Below are 25,450 nucleotides of genomic sequence, written 5' to 3'. Positions count from 1 at the left end.
AAAAGCAGAACAATGGCTGCAAACTTCAAATTGTATATCTAGATCTTGATAATAATTTATCTGTTTGCTGAATTAGTGTCTACACAACTGGATTTCTTGTTTTAAGATGATCAAGTTCTGTAAGAAAAAGGCAACTTGAATGATTCAATGGAAACCAGTGGCTCCAATAATATGTTCCACGTTTACATGGGATGGAACCATAATAACAGTGGAATGGGAGACCTAATGGTATAAAAAATGTATTTTTCTTTATTTTAGCAATCTGATGTGATCTTAATGTTATTATATTATGATTTTTATCCTTATTTTAGCAAATACAATCTACACTTGTGAGGAATTCCCTGTTTCCTAATGACCACAAGCGCAGTTTCAAGCACAAAGCCTGATTCCCTCTTTGACCACCTCCTCTCTTGCCCCCTCCATTGTCTCTGTGCTGTCAGACTGCTTGTCCAGCTGTTTGTCCAACAGCCAGTCTTGGGTCATCCAAAAATACAGTTACACATCGAGACGACTGAAGCCATTTGCCCCCATTACAAACACATTTCCTTGTAGCCACTGACTTCTATCCATCTCCATGTCCAATAGAGCCCTCATCCATACTGTTATACCTCCACATTCAACTACTCCAATACCATCCTAGTTGGCCTTGCATCTTGCACCCTAAATCAACTCAAGCTCATCAAAATCATTGCTGCCAGTTTTACTATGTTAAAGGCTCTCTATCACTGCAAGTTATTGTTCTTGTCCTTGACCCGACCCAGAAAGAAAAAACGGGTTAGACCAGTTCAAGATCAGCTCAAGATCAAACAGGCCTGACCTGGCTGGAACTGATTTTTAACTGGTCTCAGCTGGATTTTACTGGAGGGGGGTGCAATTAACTGGTAATTCTACTGGACTCATCAGAAATCCAGTAGGGACTCCCAGTTACTGTATAGGCTGGAACCATGGCACCTGTTGTCACATGGACTAGGAGTCAGAGAGGGACCAATGCAAGTACTGGGGTATAAACTCTCGTTCAGTGGGTAGTGGGGTCTCAGAAGGTTTCAGTATCAGGCTGGGTACTGAAGCCTAAGCACTCAGTTAGTGGGTAATGGGGTCTGAAAGGTTCAGGGGTCAATTAGACCTCTCCCCCTGAGTCTCTCATTGGGTGTGTTAGCACAGGTTCCCCTCCTTCAGTCTATGACTGATTCCTACCCTCAGACTATTACCGATAGCACACAGTGTCACTGGGGTTTATACAGGGGTTCATGCCATGGTGTGTCTCTGTGTGGGGTTGGTGTTCTGGAGTTCATGCCCTGATGTCTCTTACTGTGGAGTTGATGTTCTGACATTCCACTCTCTCGTTTGCATCAAGGTCCCCCCCCAGATCCTTTCCCCCGCTGAAGGGTCCCGGGGCAGGGCCGGAGCAGGCAGTGATGTAGGAGTCAGGTGTAGCGGCCCAGTGGTCAAGCAGGTTGCAAGTTTTAAATCGTGGAAGAAATCACCTTTTGCCGAGAGCTGAAAGCTCACCCTGAGAGAGAAAATATTTTGCAGATTACGTGAAGTGTTTGGGACTGGTGGGCGAGGATTGAGAGAATGGGAAAGGGGGGAGAGAGTGAGAAGGGGGACAGTGCGAGAGAGTGGGATGGAGGGGAGAGAGAGAGAAAGTGGGAAAGAGGGGGAGAGTAAGAGAGAATGGGAGAGGTGAAGAGAGAGAGTGGGAGAGAGAGAGAGAAAGAGAGACCGAGAGGGAAAGGGGGGAGAGCGTTAGAGGGCGGGAAACTGGAGAGAGGGTGATAGACAGTGGGAAAGGGGGAGAAAGAGAGTGGGAATGTGGTGGGCAGAGAGAGAGAGAGTGGGAAAGGGTCAGGGCGGGAAGGCCAGACTGGGGGATCAGGTCAGGGACAAAGTCCCATGCAAGCACATTCCTGGCAGGCCTGAGGGGGAGGGGATGTGTCCGGGCTGGTATGAGGATTGGGTGGTCCTGACTCCCTCCAGGGGAAGGGGCTGTAGAAGAGAATTGAAAGTGAGAGGGGGGTGAGCTGCAGACTGCTCCGTTGGTCTCACCAGCACTTTCACCCCGCTCGCCCAGTGAGGGGACTAACACGTTTTATGGCAGAGTCAGCAACAGCCTCAGAGAAGGCGGCAACTGAGGAGGACACGGCAATGGCTGAAGTGGTGGCACAGAAATGGAGGTGGAGGCAGCAGGTCTGGCAATATGGCGGAGGAGGAGTTGGCAAAGGCAGTGGTGGTGGAGTTGGCAACAGCAGTGGAGTTGGCTGAGGAAGGGGCAAGAGTGGAGGAGGCCGAGGTGGAGCGGTGGCTGAGGAGGCTGAGGTGGAGGCAGTGACTGAGGAGGCTGAGGTGGAGGCGGTGGCTGAGGAGGCTGAGGTGGAGGTGATGGCAGAGGTGGCTGAGGTGGAGGTAGTGGCTGAGGAGGCTGAGGTGGAGGTAGTGGTTGAGGAGGCTGAGGTGGAGGTAGTGGTTGAGGAGGCTGAGGCGGATGCGGTAGCTGAGGAGGCTGAGGTGGAGGCAGTGGCTGAGGAGGCTGAGGTGGAGGCAGTGACTGAGGAGGCTGAGGTGGAGGCAGTGGCTGAGGAGGCTGAGGTGGAGGCAGTGACTGAGGAGGCTGAGGTGGAGGCAGTGGCTGAGGAGGCTGAGGTGGAGGCAGTGGCTGAGGAGGCTGAGGTGGAGGCAGTGGTTGAGGAGGCTGAGGTGGAGGTAGTGGTTGAGGAGGCTGAGGCGGATGCAGTAGCTGAGGAGGCTGAGGTGGAAGCGGTGGCTGAGGAGGCTGAGGTGGAGGCAGTGGCTGAGGAGGCTGAGGTGGAGGCAGTGGTTGAGGAGGCTGAGGCGGATGCAGTAGCTGAGGAGGCTGAGGTGGAAGCGGTGGCTGAGGAGGCTGAGGTGGAGGCAGTGGCTGAGGAGGCTGAGGCGGATGCGGTAGCTGAGGAGGCTGAGGTGGAGGCAGTGGCTGAGGAGGCTGAGGTGGAGGTAGTGGTTGAGGAGGCTGAGGTGGAGGTAGTGGCTGAGGAGGCTGAGGTGGAGGTGGTGTCTGAGGAGGCTGAGGTGGAGGCAGTGGCTGAGGAGGCTGAGGCGGATGCGGTAGCTGAGGAGGCTGAGGTGGAAGCGGTGGCTGAGGAGGCTGAGGTGGAGGTAGTGGTTGAGGAGGCTGAGGTGGAGGTAGTGGCTGAGGAGGCTGAGGTGGAGGTGGTGTCTGAGGAGGCTGAGGTGGAGGTGGTGTCTGAGGAGGCTGAGGTGGAGGTAGTGACTGAGGAGGCTGAGGTGGAGGTGGTGGCTGAGGAGGGTGAGGTGGAGGTAGTGACTGAGGAGGCTGAGGTGGAGATGGTTGCCGAGGCGATGGAGGGAGTGAGTGTGGTGGTGGAGGAGGAGACATCAGCAGCGGCAGCAGCAGAGACAGTGTCTGAGGCTGAGGAGAGGGAGGCAGCGGCTGTGACAGTGACAGAGCGAGAAGCAGCGAAGGCGGCAGCAGCAAAGGCTGAGGCCACAGTGACGGAGGCTGTGGAGACGGAGGTGGAGGTGGGGCAGAGGCAGTGAGGAGATGGTACGAGACCAGGAGCAGCAACAAAACCTGCCTTGTGGTTTGTGAGGCTCAGGGCAATGGCGACTGGGAGTTGATATCTTCCATGTGCCAAGTGTGTGTGTCCGAGTCAGCGCCCCGGGCCACACTGCTTCTGCCCGGTTAGGGCGCTTCAGTGGAGTCCGACTCCAGTCCAGTGCCACCCAGCTCACATTCCCGAGGACAGGGGATGGAACCTGCCCAGTGCCAGGATCAGCTGCTTGGGAAGATCGGGAGGTGGGAAGTAGAGAAGGCAGCCGACCAGGAAAAGGTGGAGGATATCTCCAGGATTAATGACCGTCTCCAAGAAGAAACTCTTGTAGCCTTCAGGCAGAGTAGATATATCTTTATATCGCTGCAATTTAAAGTTACCTGCCACATCCCTTTTCACACTTTCTAATGCAGCATCGCTCTGATCAGAATCAGATTTATTGGGGTTGTGCAAATGTCTCCCCAGCCTCTGATATAAAAATAAAAAGCTGCTTTTCCCTTTCCAGTTGCAGTAAGAGGACTGTCCCAGCCTCTCAATGTGACAGGGCAGCCCAGGACTATGTCTCTCAGTGCAACACCCAGGAACACGCACAGTGCAGACCCCACATTGACTGTTCCAGTTGGGGAGGAAGGCGTGCATGTGGAGTAACTGTACAATTGGGAAGATATTGATTCTCACAACATTTCCATGGCTTTAAATCAAACTTTTATTCTGAGTGTTTTGTCTGGAGTCAATTCCAAGCAGCGTAGACAATGTCCGTGTTTTAATTGTGTGCGGCTGTCCTCGTTTTTCACAATAAAATTTGCCCGGCTTTTAATCAAACTTTTATTCTGAGTGTTTTTTCTGAGTTTATGGAGATGTAACCTCATATTCTGCTGAAATGCAGTTTAATTCAGAGCACCTTCATATACATTATTCTTTATCTGCATAGGGCACTAATGAGACCACATTTGGAGGACTCTGTACAGTGTTGGTCACATTATTTAAGGAAGGATGTAAATGCATTGGAAGCAGTTCAGAGAAGGTTTACCAGGCTAATACCAGGAATGGGTGGATTGTCTAATGAGGAAAAGTCGGACAGACTAGGCTTCTATCTGCTGGAGTTCAGAAGAGTAAGAGGCGACTTGATTGGAACAAAATAAGTTCCTGAGGGGACTTGACAGGGTGGGTGCGGATAGAATGTTTCCTCTTGTGGGAAAATGAGGGGTCACCCATTTAGAACAGAGATTAGGTGATTTTTTTTAACTCAGAGGGTCGTGAGTCTTTGGAAATCTTTTCCTGAAAAGGTGGTGAAGGGGAGTCTTCGAATATTTTTAAGGCAGAGGTGGAGTGGCACAAATCAGCAGTAACTTGTGGCAATTCACGATTCATTGGCTTTTCTCTTCATCGCCAATAGTTGCTGACTGATTTTCACATTAAAAGTGGTGTTTGTTGCTCATACCCCATTATATTTTCAGTAATTTCTAGCCCAATGTTATAGAGTTGATTTTCCAGGCAACTTTTCTGGGTGGAAACATTGAACTTTATTTCCAAGACAGAAGCAGCAGCTACATGTGTGTATCTAACTCTATAACTAAAGGAGAACTCCCCGTGGAGGTTCCCCATGCTGCAAACTGGCTGGTTTACACAGATCATGTTCTCTTACAACAAAGGATTATTCTTAATGTTATACTCCTACATTTATCAAAACTATAATTATTACATTCCGCACCCTTTAACTTTTCTGTACATTTTGTATTTACAAGGATGTTAATCTCATGACATTAAAATATTTGCACAGGTCATGAAATTATAAATTCAGTCTTTCAAGTGGTTTCCTGATCCATGTGGAATGTCATAGCTTCACGACGTCTGATTCTTTGGCAGGAACCACAGTCTCTGGAATAACATCAGGTACCTCATTAGGCACAGGCAGATCAGTGTCGTCCACTCCGACAGAGACATCGGGCATGACTATCCTTGGCTGTACAATTTTAACAGGAACCACAGGTTCAACAATGGCTACAGGTGGAACATCATTTTGTGGGGTATATCCATTCTTTTTAAATCAATCAGGTGCTTACAGGTGATCCGCAAAGATTAGCAAATAAAACCAAAATATTAAGAAATCTCTGTATTCAATTGGACAACTAAATTTCAGAAATGACAAAAATGCTTCTGTTCCTGTGGGGATTGTGGAAATTGGGAGGGGGATCCTGTTCCAACTCACCTCACAATTCAGTATAAATACTCGCTCGGGTCACCATTAATCATATGTTCTTACTTTTTAACATTCTTGTTTTCGGGATTTTATATCCTTTCAATGAAAATTAGTATTGTTCTTTTGTTAAATATAACTGACAGAAGTTCAAGTTCTTAGGGGTCAGATTTCATCAGCTGCCTTACTGTGGTTTCATGACCTAGCTTCCTGCTATCTTCTTCCTCATTTAAATTCCTTGTATCATTTATAGACACTTATTTCGACGTGAGAAACAAGAGCTGAGTGTCTGGAAACAAGTTCTGCCCTGATCTTTGTGAACAAAACAATGTGGATTTTGATTCTCCTCATTTGCTCTCTGCCCGGTGAGTGACAGCCAGGGCTGGATATTCCGCTGATCTGAGTTGGTTTAACTCCGGTGCGCTGGTTATACAGCAGATGTTTAAATATTTGGAGACATGCAAAGCCACAAAAGAGGTCTTGGGCACAGTGGGTAGTGTCTCTGTATCTGAGTCAGAAGCTCTGTGTTCGAGTCCCACTTCTGTTCTTATTGGGAATGGATGGCGCGTTCTAACCAGGACCAACAGGTTGATTATCAACCTGAAAATCTTCCAACAGACCTAAGGCTGGAGGGAAGAGGGTGAGAGATCCCAGTCCGACATGCTTGATGTGGAGTGGTGCCACTCATTCTGATGTCTCCGGAGGTTAGTGACCTGTTCCAGGGAAAACAAGCTTTGGAAAGCAAATGTAAACATGAGCTTTGTCTGCCGCATCCGTCTCTAGATTTGGGAAATCTCCTAAGTCTAAAGGCACAAAATAGTCAGCAAAACCAAATGAATAATAATTGTGAAGTATTTTATTACCTTGTGAATTTACTATCACACCATGGGAATAGTTAACAAATAAACTGAGCTGCATTATTAATTGTGAATGATAAGTAAAGGAGAATTTAATTTTCAAAAAGCTATGCAAGCAACATTTTGAAAATGAGAACCTGTTTTAATTGGTAATTTTCAATATAATCTGATGTCCAGTATACACTGAAGACTGCAGCGGTAATAGTCCCACAAATAAAACATGTCCCAAGTTTGCAAATATTTCTGTTTTTTAAAGTATAGTTGATGAAATATTGTTTTATGAGGCTCTCTCAGTAACACTGTTCCTCACTGGTAGATGGTTGGTCTACATCACCCTTCTCATAAATGGCCTTTTCTTTTTCATTCTTTAACTTTAAGAAACTAGATTTTGCTCATCACTCAGTATTGCCACCTCTCCATCATTTTCGATGAATCTATTTTATAACACACAATGTTAAACTCCCAGCCCCATCTGCTCTAAGCCACAACTTTAACCTCCCCAAAATATTTTGTGCCTCTAGCTTATCAATTTTATGCAGAATACTTGATGTATTTATGGACAGGCAACTGAATCATGTTTCTGTCTGTTTGGCAATCTTCTTCTTTTCAATCCTTCCTCTTTCTGATCTGATCTCTTTCCCATTCCCTTTTCATCTGTAACTTTCCCTGTATCTTTTTCTTTTTCTTCACTTCTCTCTAGCCATTTAATTATTTTCAATCTTTTTTTTGTTATTTTAGTGCAAACTCTTTCCCCATAGCATGAGTTTCTCTCCCAGCAATGCCATTGGTCTCATGAATGTTCAAGTCAAGGCACCCAAATCCCTACCTCAGGAATCCATCCATCCTACAAGGCCACCTATCACACAACCTCTCAAACCTTCAAGTCCTTCAAATCCTACCTTTGGACGTCCCTAACTCATTCAAGATCTGAACACCCCCTCCTGCAAGGACCCAACCCTCCCCCGCACCCCACCCACCTCAGATCAGAGCAGGGAACTGTTGGCTCCTGTGACCCCCTCTACACTGCTCCCCAACTGACTGCAAATCAGGCCTGTCAATCAGGCTGGTTTCGGGCTGTGGAACCTCTTGATGATGTCATACGTAGTCTGCGGTTAAAGCCCACAGTATGAGGCAGAACCCCAATTCCCAGGTTCCCCTCACTCTACCAGCACCTGACAATAAGTCAAGAAAATGCCCCAAATATCTCACGAGTAAATCATTGTCTGTGACGTGCTTTGGAACACAGTGAGGCTCTGATAAGTGTCTATATGAATGATTACTCTCATCACAAACTTGATCAAATTTAACTCATTAAAATGTATCTGCTTGAATTAAGCAGTTATTTCCTGTTCAATTTCTGAAATGTTGTCTCATCGGTTTCAGGTGCATTGTGGGCAAAAGAGAGAGTAACAGGAGTTGTGGGAAGAGCGATCACAATAGAATGTCACTATGATGCATGGTGGTACAAGTATCATGTAAAATATTGGTGTCACGGCTGGGATCGCCAGTGTCATGTTTTAGCAACAACAAATCTGCAAAATGGAAGAATATCGATCACAGATAACAAGTCAACAGGAATATTTACTGTTACTATGCAGGATCTTCGCTCAGGAGATACAGGATGGTACAGCTGTGGTATTGAAAAAACTGCCCTCGATCCAATGTTTGCTGTGTGGCTACAAATATCTTACGGTACATTTCTTACTGATTCTCTTTATTACCCTCGACTGAAATGTCTGATCAATGATTTATCTGCGAGGAAACATGACAGCTCCGATATCCCGAGGCTCCACAGCAATGCAGAGTCTTAAAGGTAAAGGGCAGAGGTCGGGAAATCCGACTCATGTTACCCAAACCCAATTCATGGCCTGTCCAACATGTCAGAGTTGAACTTTACAAGTGAACTAAACGGAAATTGAAAAGTTGTTTGGATGGTAAAAGAAGCCTCTTTATTAATTGTTGAGACATTGGGCTGGATTTTCAGCCTCAAAGCGGGTAGGTGAAATTCGGAAAATTCTCCGCTCAGCCTTGGAAGAAAGTGCCCACAAAGGTGGGATTTCCATTGATGGGAGCTGTGCCCGGGCTGCAGTCTGGCCCAGCCACACCAGGAAGAAATGCAGAGGCAGCCACAGGGGCTGCCGGCTGCGGAGACGGGCTGTTTAAAAGGCCCCTCCTTAATGCCGTTGGACTTTGTAACAGTTAAAATCAAAACACAAAGGTCCTTCATCCCTCACCCCTCACAGCCCAAAAAGGGGGTGGGTGTAAGGGGTAAATTTGTCATGAGGGGGCTTGGAGGCAGGTGGAAGTGTACAGCTTGCAGTCAGGAGCATGAGGGGGTATAAGGCGTGGTCCTACATTTTTCCTGTTGTAGATTTTCCCAGTGGGCAATAAGGAAGCAGCAGTGGACACAGGGTAATTATTGCTGCATTTGCCTGATTTTTAAGGAGCTTCATGAATTGTCATTGCAATCTCTCCTTGGTTCCATTCAGGAAGTTGGGTAATCCCAGGATGTGGCATTAGATTCAAATGTACCATGAAATATCATTAGGATTCAGCAATTAATTTATTTACATTTCTAACCCACCAATCTAAAGAGGCTTCTGCACAACCAGCCAAGCATGTCAGAGATAAACACTGAGGTCAGCATCTTGAGTCAGGTTCCAGATGTGACATTCCACATGTTAACCCTGACCCCATCCACATAAACTGCTCCGAGTCAAAGCTCCTTCTGTTATGGCACGACAGATGGTAAATGCCAAGCTGCTCAAATCCCAGAGGGAAACGTGAAACAGCTGCCAAAATGGTTTCTCCAATTTGTATAGTATGAGGAGTGGTTCTGAAATCAGGAAATGATTTCCCCGAATACGTGTGATGATTTTATTGTAAAGTAAACATTTATTAAAAGAATAAAGGAAAAAAGACACAATTACATTTAAACACAAGAATAGATTCACACAGTAAACAGCACTTTAAAACAGTTCCACAAATATTAACCTAGCTAACCTCAGAGCTAATCTTTCTCTTTTCTGTTCAGCAACTATCATTATAGATTTAAAAAGCTATAGAAGTCCAGTAATTTTACCACACAGTGCTTTTACCTTGGGGTGTCCTCTGAGGCTGACAGCAACTGGGTCTTCAGGTCTGGGCCTTGTTCACACTGTCTCCTGGGAGTTCTGACCAGCTACACTGCTGTCTTCAGGGAGATCTGGCCAACCATCCTGCAGTGTTCTGGGAGATCTAAGCAGCTACCCCATCACATAGGCTTCAGTATTCCCTTAAATGCGTTTCTTCCCTTTGATCCCTCTTTGTTGCAACCAGTCTGTACAGAAATGCTTTTTTCCCAGGTTTGATTAAATCAATCTTCACTTTACCTCTTGGACTTGTAAAACCAAACTTACCCTATCTTTATGTCACTTCCTTACACCTTTTTACAACCTGCATATATCCCACTTTGATCTAAAACAACTCAATTCAAACTATTCCTGTTATTGCTTCATGTACAAATCTGTTGAAGTTTTTTTTGTTCATTAACATATCAAAACCACTTCTTACTGTTGACTTTTGACCCTATCCACTGATGAGGCAGTCCAAGTCATGGAACCATAACCTTAAATCTGGAGTTAGGCTCGTCAGGGATGTCGGGAACACTTCTTCACGCAAAGTATAGTGGAAATCTGGAACACTCTCCTCCAAAAAGCTCTTGAGCTCAATTGAAAATTTCAGAACTGATTGACAGATTTTATCTGGTAGAAATATTCGGGTTATGGGACCCAGGTAAGTAAATGGACATAAGATACTGGTCAGTTGTGATTTAATTGAATTGTGGAACAGGCTGAAGGGGCTGCATGTCCGGATCCCTTTTCCATGTTCTGGACCACCGGTTAATTTTTCAGTGATCTGGGCCTTGTGAGTAACAATGTGCTGAGAAACAAGCTCATAAACAGTTAGCATTTCAAAGAGACGCTTTTCAATCACCAGGCAAACGGTGACCTGTGTCGTTTCAGAGTACAGTTTGGGACAGTGAAAGCAGTGAAGGCTTGCCAAACCTTATTAAAAATGTTGGTGAAAGTGTCACTTTTCTCTTGCTAATCCCTTGATCAAAGAGGGAATTTTAATTCCCACTCCCCCATCCTGCATCTGGTTGAAGCATGATGGGATTTGCTGGATCCAGAACCTTCTCCAGGACAGCTTGTGATCCAGGAGACACACAAAAGCTTCACCCCCACCCCCAGGCAAATGTTTTATACAATTTCTCCCTCCCCATGATTGCCCAATCCTGCCCCAAGAAGCAAAGCCACCCCAACTCCCTCCTCTCTGCTGTGCTCCGAGGCCACATTCCCACCAATTTCCAAACTGTTACCGTAACTTTCCTACTTGGGAACCAGCCAAACTTTCAATCAGTGTGCAAGAATTCTGGTGACATTTCGCTGTTAAATTCAGCAAAAACTCAACATTCCTGGTATTTCCAGCTTTCTCAACACCCCACACACAGTCCCCCCACTCGTCTCCACGTACCAGGGTTGAAGTGTTCTATCGCAGCATGCAGAGAACCAGAGCCAATCACATTTACATTCTTATCCAAAGCTACAAAACGTGTAACCGATATCTGACAACATTTTGCCTTCATTTTCCCCTGTGCTTCCCTTAGATTCTTTCCAACTAATTCACATTCAACTCACAAACAATGAAACAGCATTGGAGGCTCACTACCAGCTACAAAGAGATATTGTTCACCATGATTTTCATGTTAACATATCCTCAGTATCATTGCTGCTGTTCTGATCTGGAGACCTGATTTGTTCTGATATAATGGCTGAAAGGGTAACTCAGGCCTCTAAGAGGATGGAGAGATATGGGGATGGATTTTTAAAAAGTATATTGTCAAGATTAGAGGTGGGCGGGTGTGAATTTTGGCACCGCTGGTCTCCATGCCAATTTACCATTACAACACCAAACCCCAAACATTTTGAAAGTGGGTGGCTTGCAGTCAAGTGGTGGGCAGCTAACTTAGCAAATAACATTTACCAAAGGGGCCAATTAAAGACCCATTCCTATGCCCACTGGGATTTCATTCGGCAATGCAAGCAGACCACATTGCCCCTTCAGGATCATGGCCCGGCAACCGCCGGGTTTTGAAACATAAAATAAACTTACCTGGACTTGCCCCTTGCTGTCTCCATGCTCAGGTCAGCAACTCCCACCTCTCCTGGTGAGGCCCTCTAGCAAAAGGATCTCGCCCACTGTCCCTGATTGGATGGTGAGCCCAGTTCCAGGTTTTCAATTGGCTGGAATATTGAAAATTGCATTGGGCATACCTAAAGAATGTTGAATGGTGTCAGGACCTGGAACTATCTCCCATGTCCAGTTCCCAAACCCAAATTAAACATCCACCCCATAGAGTGGTAGATGTGTTGGTAAGGTTCCAACAAGGCAGACCCAGGCTGAGATTAAGTGCAAAGTTTGAAGTGTATTTGATTATTAAATGTTCAGTATCTGAATGTTTCTTTCTATCCAACAGAACCCGTGTCTGTTCCTGTGCTTAGATTTTCAACACCATTAAACGTCTCATGTTCTGGGGGTTCAGTGTCTGTCTCCTGTGAGTCTGTGCAGGGGTCCCTCCCCATTCAGTACACATGGTATGAAAAGACCCTGTCTGAAGATTCAAATTTCTCTGACACCAATAAACTGGATCTACATTGTCAATCCTTCAAACAGCAACATCATCAATATTACTGCACAGCCTCGAATAATCAGGGAAAAAAATCCAGTGACACTGTTAACGTGTCAAAGATCAGTGAAACAGGGATAAGCTACAGTTATGTGATACAAATTGGAAACATTGGTAAGTGTTACTTTATACAAACAATGTGGCGAATGAATTTTTTAAATTCATGTCTATCCAAACTGGTCACTGGTTCAGTTCCTTCAGTCAATCTGAGAAATTGCAACTGGCCAAATTCACTCTCTCTGGTTCCTCACATTCTGAACAAGGTCACTAAGTTGCATTTTTCATGAAAAATGGACAGGATCATAAAATATCCCCAAAACATGCAGAAATATTGCAGAATCTCCAACAAACCCATCAAATCAAAATAGCATTTGATTGACAGAGATTTCATAAAGCAATTTGTCTATTTCCAGCAGATGGAATTGTGAAATGCAACCTCCAACTGTTGTGTCCTAGTTTGGGAAGGATGTCACTGATAGAATAGAGAAGAATTGAATTAAAATGAAACCTTGGATGAGAGGTTTTAGTAATGAGAAAAGCATCATCACAACTGAGGTGAATGACCAACTGGAGGCCTTGGAAATTGTTAGAAATTTTGATACGGTAACTCTAACTATTTCCACTAGTCAGTGAGTCAGCAACAAGAGAGCATTAACTTTAAAATTATCACTAAAAGGACAAAGGGAGAAATTTGGAGAATTTTATTGATGCAAACTGTTTTTAGGACATGGAATGCCCAACTGAAATAAGTTTACAAACAAATTCAATAGTAGAATTTAAAAGGGAAACCAATGTATGAGGGTATCGGAAAAGGACAATGAAATGGAATTAAATGAGGAGATCATTCAGAAAACCAGCATTCGAGCGATGGGCTGAATTCCCTCCCCTGTGTTGTAAAATTCCATCATTCCAGTCAAAATCTCAAATTATCCTGTATAAAAAATTAATTATTCACTCCCCATAAAACAATGACCCTGGGTCTGAAATAAGGAGGACTTTAGCCTATTTGAATGTAGCGGTTCAATTTTCTGCAGAGTGGGTGCAACATGTTCACCCAGAAACACCAAAATGGGCAGAAAACAAAGAGAATCGCATTTTCACCTGAGCAGCAGGAGACAGGAATTTACATATGCAAATATATTGACTCTGGTCATATGCCCATGTGGTCTCTTGCCTTAGTTGTCAGAGAAGAAGGGTGGAATTTGACACCCCCATCGCGGCAGGGACTGGGCTGTAAAATGCAGCGAGCCATTCTAAACTCCATGCACTCCGGCAGCACCATCAAATCCCACTGTCATAAAACACTGACCAAAGACTGTCAGCAGCAGGTAGAAATTACACCTGTAACTGTATTTGTACTGGAGTTGTCTGCAGGGACTCAGTTGCAATCTGACCTTTGATGCCAGTCTTTTATAGGTTCAAGTTCCCCTTAAGAGTTAAAATTCAGGCTGATACCATGGTCCAGCACTGAGGTTGTGCTATACTGGTGGTGGTGCTGCTTTGGAGATGAGGTGTTAAACTGAGGATCCACATCCCTTTTCGGTAGATTTAAACAATTCCAGGGTATTATTCACAGAACAGGGAAGTTCTCCTGGTATCCTTGAAGCATTTATTCCTCAACCAATACACACAAATTGGGAGCAGGAGCAGGCCACTTGGTCTTTTGAGCCTGCTAATGCCACTAAAAAACAGATCATCTAGTGAATGTTTTACTGATGTTTGTGGGGCTTTGTTGGGTACGAATTAACTTCCACATTTCCCGATATTAAAACTGTGGCTTTACTTCAAAAAAGTACTTCATAGGCTCTGATACACTTTGGGATATCCCAAGGTTGTGAAAGGCGATGAATCAACACAACTTATTTCTTACCTTTTGAAACAAACGATTTATTAAAATATATCTGAACCAATTATCTGAGTGCAAACTGGAGGGGGGAAGGGGGAGGGAGGAGTCAGTCCCAGCAGCAAGGTGGGTCATTATCATTAAATGGACAGAAAATCACTGGCAGGTCTGAGACATTCACGGTCAGTGGATGAAGATTCCCATCTTTACTGCAAGCTCAGAAAACTGCCCCCAAAGGGCAGAAAGTGACCATTGCCAGTATTAGGATGTGACTGTTTAATGTGTTCACATGAAATTCATGTCAAGAAAGTGTATCTCTGGATTGTAGTCCACTAACCTGAGCCCTTAACTGGCCCACTAGTAACTCTGTCCCACCAACTCTCAGACATAGTAAAGAAAGTGGAATTACCAGTAAAGATAGATCACCACCAGGTATCAGCAACCTCTCCACTTGTGACCAGAGAGGGGTAAATTACACAGAAATCAATTCTACCAGCCAGGATTTTCCTCAATTAATGAGTTTCCATTTGACAATGATGCTCTCTCAGTTGACTACAAGTGAAAATGAGGTGAATCTGAATGTTATTCCCTTGTTTCAACAGGACCTGAGTATTATTGTGAAGTTTCTACAACAGTATCACCAACTACACATTTGACAAGTACAAATATAATTTCCACTATCAATCGATCCACACCTTCAGATCCCGAAAATCCTGAAAGGTACAATGTTCTCATGGATTGGCACTGCTTCCATATGTGAGAGATACGATTGGCCAAAGGAGTGAAAGTTGTTCATTAATTTGGTACGTAGCTCATCAGAATGGAAATGGTGGCTGGGTTTATATCAAGCTGTTCTGTTAGCTTCTTAATGAGGGTGCATTTTACTGTTGGAAAATACAAGCAAGGAGTGAGCTTTTCCATTGTGTTGCCGCTCAGATGGTGTTTTTTGCCTTATTCACCTTGATTACTTCACCGCTACCGTAATCTCACAGTGTGTGAGGAGTTGTACTTGTCAAACTTACCTTGCTGCTGTCTACACTGACAGAGTAGTTGTATTTCTGCTGATGAAAAGGAAGAATTAGCGTGATATATCTGCACATCCCTTGGTTTCACTAATGAGAGACATCTTGCAGCTTTGGTCTTATTTCCATATTATTAGCCTGAGCTGTCGACAATGAGTAGCAGAAATTGTAGTCCGATGTAAACGCTCAGGAATCGGGTCTTTGAAGTTACAATGGTGATAAAGAGAAAACGCCAACTAAATGTCAAACAGAAAGAGGGACAGTTGGAAATGGACAGCAGGTATGTCCGCAGCTGTGGAGAAAATAAACACGTTCATGGTTTGGGTGCAGACACTTCTTCAGAATTCTAGTCCACACACGAACCGAAGCAGGTCCACTCACCCCACACATCCCAACTGAGCTGCTGAATGTTTCCAGAATCTTCTGTTTTCCGTTCATATTTCTGGCACATGCAGTGCACTTACTTTTATCCAGGTTATTGTCAATGATTTAAGAAGTATTGAAAGTCTATGGTCTGAATTTTCCGCTTGGCGGGGGTGGGGGTGTGGTGGAGCGGGAACGAGCACGGGCAGGTGAGGACCCCATCGCCGCCCACCATCGGGTTTGTGCTGCCATTTTGCGCGGGCGGGCCAATTTACACCATCCCAGCATATTTCCCGGCTCCCGAGGATAGCGGGAGTGGGCGAGCGGCGGCGGGCTTGCACAGACTACCGGGTCCAATGGCGACCCAGCGGCCTGTTTAAATGAAGGTCTGGCAGCCTGTTCCAGCTGCTCACAATGGCCAGTGCAAGGCCACAGCAGAGAGGTTCCTGTGAGCAGGCCAGGCCGGAGGGTAGGGCAGTGGGTCACGCCAGACCGGAGGGTAGGGCAGTGGGTCACGCCAGGCCAGTGGGTAGGACCGTGGGTCAGGGCAGGCCGGAGGGTAGGCCAGTGGGACAGGCCAGGCTGGAGGGTAGGCCAGCGGGACAGGCCAGGCTGGAGGGTAGGCCAGTGGGACAGGCCAGGCTGGAGGGTAGGGCAGTGGGTCAGGCCAGGCTGGAGGGTAGGCCAGGCTGGAGGGTAGGCCAGCGGGACAGGCCAGGCTGGAGGGTAGGGCAGTGGGTCAGGCTAGGCCGGAGGGTAGGCCAGCGGGACAGGCCAGGCTGGAGGTTAGGGTAGTGGGACAGGCCAGGCTGCAGTCTGTCGGGGGCCAGTGTGCCCCTCGTGTTTCCGATGATTGCCTTTCTGCGCTCATCGAGGAGGTGGCAGCACGGCCGGAGGTCCTGGTTACCCAGGACGGGAGGAGGAGGCTCCCCCACGTGATGAAACGTGCCTGGGAGGAGGTGGCAGAGGTGGTGAGCTCCCACGATGAGGAGCAGTGCACCTGGATCCAGTGTCACAAGCACTTCAACGATGTGTTGCGCTCTGGCAGGGTGAGGACCATGTTGGCATTGGGCATTTCACCCAGCAGGTCGGCGTACCCCCCCGCCCCCACTTGCTGCCCCCCTCTCCCTTCCTCCTCAGAGGAGCTGCTTCCAGTGGACAGATCAGATCCCATTCCCAGGCTAAGGGAAGGCTTCCTGAAACCTGCAGGCCCGGAAAGGATTCCTCACTGCAGAGTGCTGACCTGAAGGTTAAGTGTCCAGAAAAAGCAGCTGGGATGTGTTCTGAATCCTGCAGATCACACAGGTAAGTTTCAAAAACTTTCAACAATAAATACTTCATAGAGCAGATTCACAACCCCACTGAGCCCTCTTATCCCGCCCGGGGATGAGGTTAATACAAATGTCTCCTACCCGCTTGCCAGTTGCGCCCGTGTGATCTTCGGGTCGGCACATGGGCGCCGAAAAACCATTGTCAATTGAACACTAAAGGTCGTTAAGTGGCCCGTTAATTATGGCGGGTGCGCATCGGACTTCATTGCGCGCCCGCCCAGCGAAACATTGCGATGGCGCACGGTGACTTCGGGACGCTCGCCCAACATCACCAGGCGTCATTGTGCGTGCGGACGTACGGGGATCAAACGAAAAATTCTGCCCATTGCATTCTCTGTCATCTTCCCCTTCTCAGTTGCCCAGTGTTATACATTGTCCCCAAAGTGGGAGGGTTAAACTTTATCTGCTTCCAGCTGGTTAAGAATTGTCTGTTAGAAGGTGCACAAGGGAATTACAGGTAATAAGAACAGCAAATCCTGGAGAAACTCAACAGGTCCTGCAGCATCTGTGGAGAGAGAAACAGAGTTAATGTTTCAAGTTGAATATGACTTCTTTGGAACAGTGTGGGATGATTCTATTCTAAGTTCCTTACTCACTGAAGAGATACTTCACCATTGCTATGTTGCATCAGACAGTGGCACTTCCCTCAAATGGCCAGTCACTGCAAAGAATTTTCACTTACGATTTAGCTTAGCATTACAGTTATACATTATGGACATGCTAACGAAATTTGCTTCATTTGATTTTTATCTCATGATCATGAAGTTGATAAGTAGAACTTTAGTTGATTTTTTCAGCTAAAGTCCCTTGTCTACTTTATGTTGCTGCAAAAGATTACAGTGTAAAGAGGAGCGTCATGTTTCAAAAATGAAACAGTCTCATTTCATTTAAATGATTTTATATTTCTTCTCTTTTGCTCAGTTACATTATCTGGGATGTGATACGCTGGGTGCTCTTTACTCTCCTGGTGATTTGTGCTATTTCGGGAACATGGTGTACGAGAAAATCTAAGGTGAGGGTTATGGACTGTATAAGAATCATTATGGGCATTTTGCAATGTTATGATGTGGCAGATGATGTGTGTCAGGCAGACCAAATCCACGAGTGAAACAGGGTCGAGCTGTCACAACGGTTTTGCAATTTATATTTATTATGAGATGCATGCACTGAATTCAGACACCATAAGTCTACCAGGACTTTTAGAGATTTAAAAAATATATAGTTAAATATATTTATTAGCAAAAGATAGATTTCACTTACATACATAAGTCTACAAATTTCTACTATAATAACTCCTAAAATTCCTAAATAACCTGATTCCCTGTTAAACCTCCTTTAAGGCAACTGTCCAAAAAATAGATATCAGGTTTCAAGCAGATCCAGCAAATTAACACAATGATCTGGACAGTGGAATTCCAAATGGCTTAAATGGCTTTCTCCAGCTTCATTTTCGGTAGACAGCAGGCTTATGCACAAATGCTGGAGGCTTCATTAAGGCTACTTCAAACACATCTGTTAGGTTTCATATGGCCTTCTCCTGACACATAGCCTCATTCTCCTTTATATATGTTTCTCTCTTTTTAACATGTAGACCCTATTGTTTCATATGTCTTTGAAACTGTATCTTCCTCACAATATAAAAACTTTCATGTCGATACTATATATTGTCAGTAACCTTTGAGATAAACAAACACATTCCTTATCCTTGCTTAACTGGCTAGTTGTAAAGAGATTAAAATCCTTTTGAAATCCAAATCTCCCTTCATTTATCTAAAAATGCAAATTCCCTTTACACTTTACATGCTAAACCAGCATCCATGTTTACTCATTAGCATGTCAAATACCTAGCTTCTTTTGTTGAGTTAAATCTTGCCGTCTACTTGATTCCAGATGTAATTAAGTCTCACACAGACAGACCCAAACACTTACCCCCATAAACCTACTCCACAATAAACCAGAGAATATTATGAAAATTATTATAATTTCATGACAGTTAATTCTCCACCAATTATTTCAAAAACATTGATCACAGATATTGTCAAGAAAAACTTGCATTGATGTTAATGTCCACAGGTTGAAACAAGGTGTTTTACAGATTCTTTGGGCAGAATCATCCGAGATTTGCACAAAGTGCAGTAGTGAGTGGGAAAAAGGACATCCCAGGTGTGAAAAAACAGCACAGACCAATACCCTGATTTCCCAGTTTTTACTGGTGTTCCATGTTAAAGTATATGAGACCGGCTCCGGCGAGTATTCTAATTTCCCAGTTTTTACTGTTTTTCCCTTCTGGGATATTATCCGGCGGCTGCAATGTCAGATTTTCACACCTTATTATCCTATTCCCGGCACGAATTAATTATGAATTCACGGGAAACACACCGGGTCGCTGGTGGGAAGGACTCTGATTCTCCGCCACACCATCACCTCAGACCTTCATTTATCCAGACGCCCTATTTAAAGGCCGCTCCTGCACAGAGAGGCTCTCTCTAAGGCATCAGAAACTGCTAGGAATTCATAGCTGCCAAAGGGAGGAAACATGTTGCATCCAAAACTTAGCACTGCCTCCCTCGGCCTACTGGGCACTGTGAGGGCTGCCGCGAAGTCCTCTACCCCAACTCTGGGCCAAGACCAACAAGCATGGCAACAAATCCAGCATGGGAGGTGGTGGCAGCTGTGGTCAGCGCCAATGCCCTGCTAAAGAGGACAGCCCCCAGCGCTGAAAGAGGATGAATGGTCACCTTCTTTCTGCTGGGTTAAGTCACTTATCTCATCACTCACAACTCACAATCCCATCACACATTCACAGGGATCTCACTCAATACCAGTTTAAGGGACATCACCATTCACCCTCTCACACACACCTTCCTCTGCCCTGTGGACCGTATCCTCATCCCATCCATGGCACCACTTACCACCCACACGTGCCGAGCGCACTTCTCATGTGGCCTGGCAGGCACCCTGCTTACGCTCTCTCCATCTGTATTCCTGCAGAACAAGCTGGATGACGTCAGGGATCTGACACTTACTGAGAATATAGGAGTCACGGACACTCCCTTGGAATCCCGCGCAGACCTGCAGGATGCATTTGCTGTGGTCACAGACCAACTGAACGTTCAGCAAGTGGGAGCCTTTGTGGTCCACATACTGCACAGCTTGTTGCCACGGAGATATAAGCGCCACGTGAGTGCAGTCGATGGCTCCCTGTACTTGTGGAAAACCAGAGACTGCGCAAATCCCAGGGCTCTTGCTCCCTGGGCTTGCCTGATCCCGGGCGAAATGCACAAAGTTGTGTCCCTTCGTGAGTATGGTGTCCGTGACCTCCTGGATGCACTTACTTATGGAGGCTTGCATGACCCCACAGAGGTCACCACTGGAGCCCTGGAAGGAGCCACTGGCATAAAAATCGAGTGCCACGGTCACTTTCATATGTGACCGACTAGTTTCCAGGACATGTGCAGCCTTCAGCGACACTGGTTCTCAGTCACCTGCAGGAATGCTAAGGGCGTCTGTAGACCCTGAGTCTAGCTTGTGGCTCTTCAGCAGTATGCACGGGAGCCCCAGCCTCCCCTTTTTCTTGAGGCTGCTGCTCCTCCCTCTGCACAGCCAGACCCCTCCATTGCTCTCTTCTCTTTCGCCTCCACTCCCTGTACACCATGAGGCATACAGCTAGGTCACCAGGCTCCATGCTCCTGATGTACTCCTCCTGCAGGATGAAAGAGAGAGTTGCGTGAATTAGCATTGGTCTCCGAGGGATCTCTCAAGGTTACGTGGGTGACTCTGGCTCCATCTCAAGGCCCCTTAACGCATACCAGGGAGTGCTGGCCGCCCCTTGAATGGCCAGAGTTCAGTGTGCTGTTTGGCTGCCTGAAACCCCACCTGCATCTCTGTTTTAAACGAGTGCTTCTTTATTCTGTAACTATATCCCCTAATTCGAGATTTCCCTCACAATTGGAAACACCTTCTCAACATCTACCCTGTCAAGGCCCCTCAGAATCTTGCATGTTTCAATAAGATCATCCCTCATTCGTCTAAACTCCAAAGAATAAATGCCTAACCTGTTTAGCCGTTCTTGATAAATCAACCCCTTCATCCCAGGAATCAACCTAGTGAATCTCTTCTGAATTGTTTCCAAAGACAGTATATCCTTTCTAAAATATGGGGACCAAAACCTTACACAGTACTCACACTGTACGGCCTCACTAACAGCCTGCACAGCTGTAACAAGACTTCCCTATTTTTAAACTCCAACCCCCTAGCAATACAGACCAAAATTCCATTATCCTTCTTAATTACCAGCTGCCCCTGCATGCTAACGTTTTGTTTCATGCACAAGAACACCCAGATCCCTCTGTGCTGCACTATTTTGGAGTCTCTCTCCTGTTAAATAATAGTCTGCCTTTCGGTTTTTCTTCCCAAAGTGTATAACCTCACACGTTCCTACATTAAACTCCAGCTGCCAAGTTTTTGCCCACTCAATCAACCTGCCTATATCCCCTTGCAGATTCCTTACGTCCTCATCGCAACATGTCCTCCCTCCTATTTCTGTATCATCAGCAAATTTGGATACATTTCACTCTGCCCCCTCCTCCAAGTCATTCATATCGATAGTAAATAATTGAGGCCCTAGGACTGATTCTTGTGATACTCCACTAGTTACATCATTCCCATTAATCCAGACTCTCTGCCTTCTGTGTGTTAACCAATCCTCAATCCTGTTCACAAAACCATGTTGACACTGTTTGATTGCATGAAGCTTTCCTAAATGTCCTGCTATTTCTTCCTTAATAATGGATTCTAGCATTTTTCCAACAGCAGATGTTAGGCTGACCAGCCTATAGTTTCCTGCTTTTTGTCTCCCTCTCTTTTTGAACAGGGGCGTCTCATTAGCGGTTTTCCAATTTGCTGGGACCCTCCAGGAATCCAGTGAGTTCTGGAATATTTCAACCAATGCCTCCACTATCTCTGCAGCCACTTCCTTGGATGCAGGCCATCAGCTCCTTATCTACCTTAAGGTCCCACGCTCACTTTAGCTAATCCCTTTCCTTTTATATACCCGTGGAAGCTCTTGATGTTTGTTTTGATATTTCTTGCCATTTCCTCTCATAATCAACTTTCTCCCTCTTTATTAGTTATTAGTCATTCGCTGCTGGTTCATAAAAATTCCCAATCCTCAGGCCTACCGTTAGTTTTCGCTCCTTTGTATGCCTTAGTTTTTGATTGGATACTCTCCTTGACCACCTTCGTTAACCATGGGTTCTTCATCCTTCTCATTGAGTCCTTCCTTTTGAGCGGGATAAATGTTTTCTGAGTGTTATGAAATATTTGCTTAAATGTCTGCCACTGCTCACCCACTGACCTTCCTCTTAGTCTATTTTCCCAGCCTGTTTTAGACAACTCTTCCTTCATAACTCTGTAATTGCCCTTATTTAAGTTGAGGACACTGGTTTGACAGCCAAGTTGCTCACCCTCAAACTGAATTTCAAATTCTTCCATGTTGTGATCGTTACCCCCTAGAGGATCCTTAACTATGCGATCTCTTATTAATCCTACCTCATTACGCATTGCTAGATGCAAAATAGCCTGTTCCCGAGCAGGTTATGCAACATATTGCTCGAAGAAACTATCCTTGGTGCACTCTACAAATTCGTCTTCCAAGTTACCCCTTCATATCTGATTTCTCCAGTCAATATGCTGATTAAAATAACCCATGACAATTATAGCACCCTCCTTACATGCCTCCATTATTTCCCAATTTATGCTTTGTCCTACAGTGAGCCAACTCTTTGGAGGCCTATAGATGAGTCCCACCCATGGCTTATTCCCCTTACTATTTCTTATTTCTACCCAAACTGATTCCACGTCACGATCTATGCCAGCTATATCACCACCGCACTGATACCTTCCTTTATTAACAAAGCTACCCCACCTACTTTTCCTTTTTGCCATTTTATCCGGATTGTCGAATACCCTTGAATATTGAATTCCAAGTCTTGGTCACCCTGCAACCATGTCTCTGTCATGGCTATCAAGGCATATCCATATATTTCTATTTGTGCCGTCAACTCATCTACGTGCATTCAGATAACAAGCCTTAAGCTTCGATTTTTTACCATTATTGCTCATTCTGGTTCTCATTTTTGCTGCACTCTTCTGCCCCTTGTTCTGCCCCTTCTCATCATACTTTGATTACCATTCGCCTCTTAACTACCCTGCACCTCTGCTCTCTCATTTCCTTTACATTTATTAAACTTCCCTTCAATTGTCCCTGTTACTATATCCCTATGTAACCCATCCATAATAGAAGAATTCCATATTTTAATCTAATCTTACAAAACAGTCGATACAAGAAATGGAAGGGAGGAAATGGAGAAGGCAGAAACTAACAGAGCACCAGGGGTGATTGTTTTTCAACAAGAACACAAAGAGACTTAATATTATGCAGACTGCAACAGGAGGCTGAGATACAGACCCAGTGGTATTGTTACTGGAAGCAGCAACTGCACTGTATAAAATATATTTAATAAAGTAACCACAGTAATCTATTTCTTCCCATAACACCAGCTGCAGGGGAGCATTAGTTACCCATGAGAAAATGGTGTTACGTCTCTTCAAAAGGGGCACAACTGATAACTTTTCCCAGCACACATGCAATGGGTGAGGAGTGTGATCTCGACACAGCTCCAGTTCATCACAAGCTTTGCCTCGATTTGTTGGCGTAGCCAGAATTCTGTTCACATGTAAAATAATGCATCGTTCTCAGTCTCAATTAATCTGGTGATTTTCTGTTCCAGACACTCAACGAATCAGATCCTCACAGCTTGACCTAAGAGGGAAAATGAAGATTCCGGGGTTACATCTACATTGATCGAATTTTTCATCCTGAAAAAATATTCATTATTCGTCGAGCTTTGAATTTCTTTTAATAATTCGACAGAATAAAAATTGATTTTCTCATCAAATAATTTTGACCATTAAATTAGTGGAGGAATCAAAATGCAAAATGATGGCTGCAAACTTCAAATTGTATATCGACATCTTGACAATAATTTCTCTGTTTGCTGCCTTAGTGTCTACACAACTGAACATCTTGTTTTAAGACTAACAAATTCTGTAACAAATAAGCAACTTGAAAGGTTCATTTATTAGAAACCAATACTTCATATTATGACGCAGCCAATGGTAAATGCTGAGCGGCTCAAATCCAGGAGGGAAACTTGAATCAACTGTCATAACTAACTTTTGCAATTTGTATGATTGAAGATGCAGGCTTTGAATTCAGTAGTAATAAGACCACCGAGTCTCAAGAGGTTTTTATGAAACTAAATTAAACATTTATTAATACAAGAAAGATTGTGAGCACAAGCATATGTTGACAAAATTACTACTATAATGTCTACAAAATTCCCCTAATTAATCTGACTCCAATTTATACCTCCGTTAATGCATCAGTAAAACACATGGATTTAAACAGACCCCGGGCAAAGCACACTCTGGACAGTCACATTCAAATTGAGTTTCTTTCAGCTCTGGGTCATTGCAGACAGCGGCTTGAGGTTTACAGACTGGAGGCTTTAGTGAATCGCTCTCCTTTTCACCAACAGCCTTCTAATCCTTTATACATATTTTCCTCTTTGAATGCAATTTTCATTCTATCGCTATGTCTTTTGAACTTTAAATCTTCTAATAATAAGGCACTTTCATACGACCCACTTGATTAGTAATCCTTGGGAAAAATAAACAAACACACAGTTTCTGAGCTTCATCTGGTTAGGTGTAATATTTCACTCTCTCTCTCAATCCAAGCTATGGGAGTTTGTTTAAAGATAAAATGCAAATTGCCCCCATATTTACCTAATTAACATTTCAAACCTACTCCTTTTCTATACATCAAAGCCTCTAGACAAGCTGGCTTTAATCCAATTAGGACACACACAAACAGAGGGCAGGGTTTTCAGTGCCCACTGGCACCAGGCGTAATAAGGGGCACGTGTGGAAAATATGGCGCGACCTGCTTCACAACGTCAGCATGAAGGCAGGTTGTGATCGTCCGCTCAGCCCACCTACAGCGGGTGGTGCTTCCCGCTATCGGTCAGCGGGGAGGTAATTGTAATACATCAGCCTATAATGAAAAGGCCATCCTGCCAGGCTCTTGGATCCCCGCCGTATCATCTGTCCACGTTAGCGGGAAAGCACGCCGACGTGATTCACAACAACACACAGGCAATTTGTACCTGGTGGCCATCACTCTGGAGGAAATGGGGTGAGTGTACAGCAGCTTTCTCCACAGCTTGCCTGTTGTTTACAGGCTTCAGGGATGCCTGACCCCGGATGTGACGGCTGAGAGGGGGGTGTCCAGGGGGTATGTGCTGGCCAGCCTCATAGGTGAATGCTGAGGGCGGGGTTGACTGGGAGCAAGTGCTGGCCTCCTCGGAGGTGAATGTTGTCGGTGGTCCATGATCAGGGCCATCTCAGACGCAGCCATTAAACTTAAGACACATCTGGTGCTGTGTCCGCCTTCAGCATTTCAGACCTTTCAGGAGCTGCTACACAGCATCACTGGT

At 45.2% G+C, this 25,450-nt stretch overlaps 1 protein-coding gene across 1 annotated transcript in view; it reads left to right on the top strand.

Annotated features, from left to right (window-relative positions):
* Positions 1-25,450, top strand: part of LOC144684059 (uncharacterized) — a 177,933-nt gene that overhangs the window by 96,323 nt on the left and 56,160 nt on the right. The window contains exons 6-11 of the mRNA XM_078547773.1: positions 5,087-5,114; positions 7,963-8,294; positions 12,121-12,444; positions 14,776-14,893; positions 17,811-17,901; positions 19,881-20,009. Of these exons, the coding sequence (XP_078403899.1) occupies positions 5,087-5,114; positions 7,963-8,294; positions 12,121-12,444; positions 14,776-14,893; positions 17,811-17,901; positions 19,881-20,009 (1,022 nt within the window). The remainder of the gene's footprint in view (positions 1-5,086; positions 5,115-7,962; positions 8,295-12,120; positions 12,445-14,775; positions 14,894-17,810; positions 17,902-19,880; positions 20,010-25,450) is intronic.

The sequence above is a fragment of the Cetorhinus maximus genome, chromosome 8 (assembly GCF_964194155.1).
Source record: "Cetorhinus maximus chromosome 8, sCetMax3.hap1.1, whole genome shotgun sequence".
NCBI classification, from domain to species: Eukaryota; Metazoa; Chordata; class Chondrichthyes; order Lamniformes; family Cetorhinidae; genus Cetorhinus; species Cetorhinus maximus.
The sequence above is the reverse complement of the archived record's forward strand: the minus strand, read 5'-3'. Positions and strand labels throughout refer to the sequence as shown.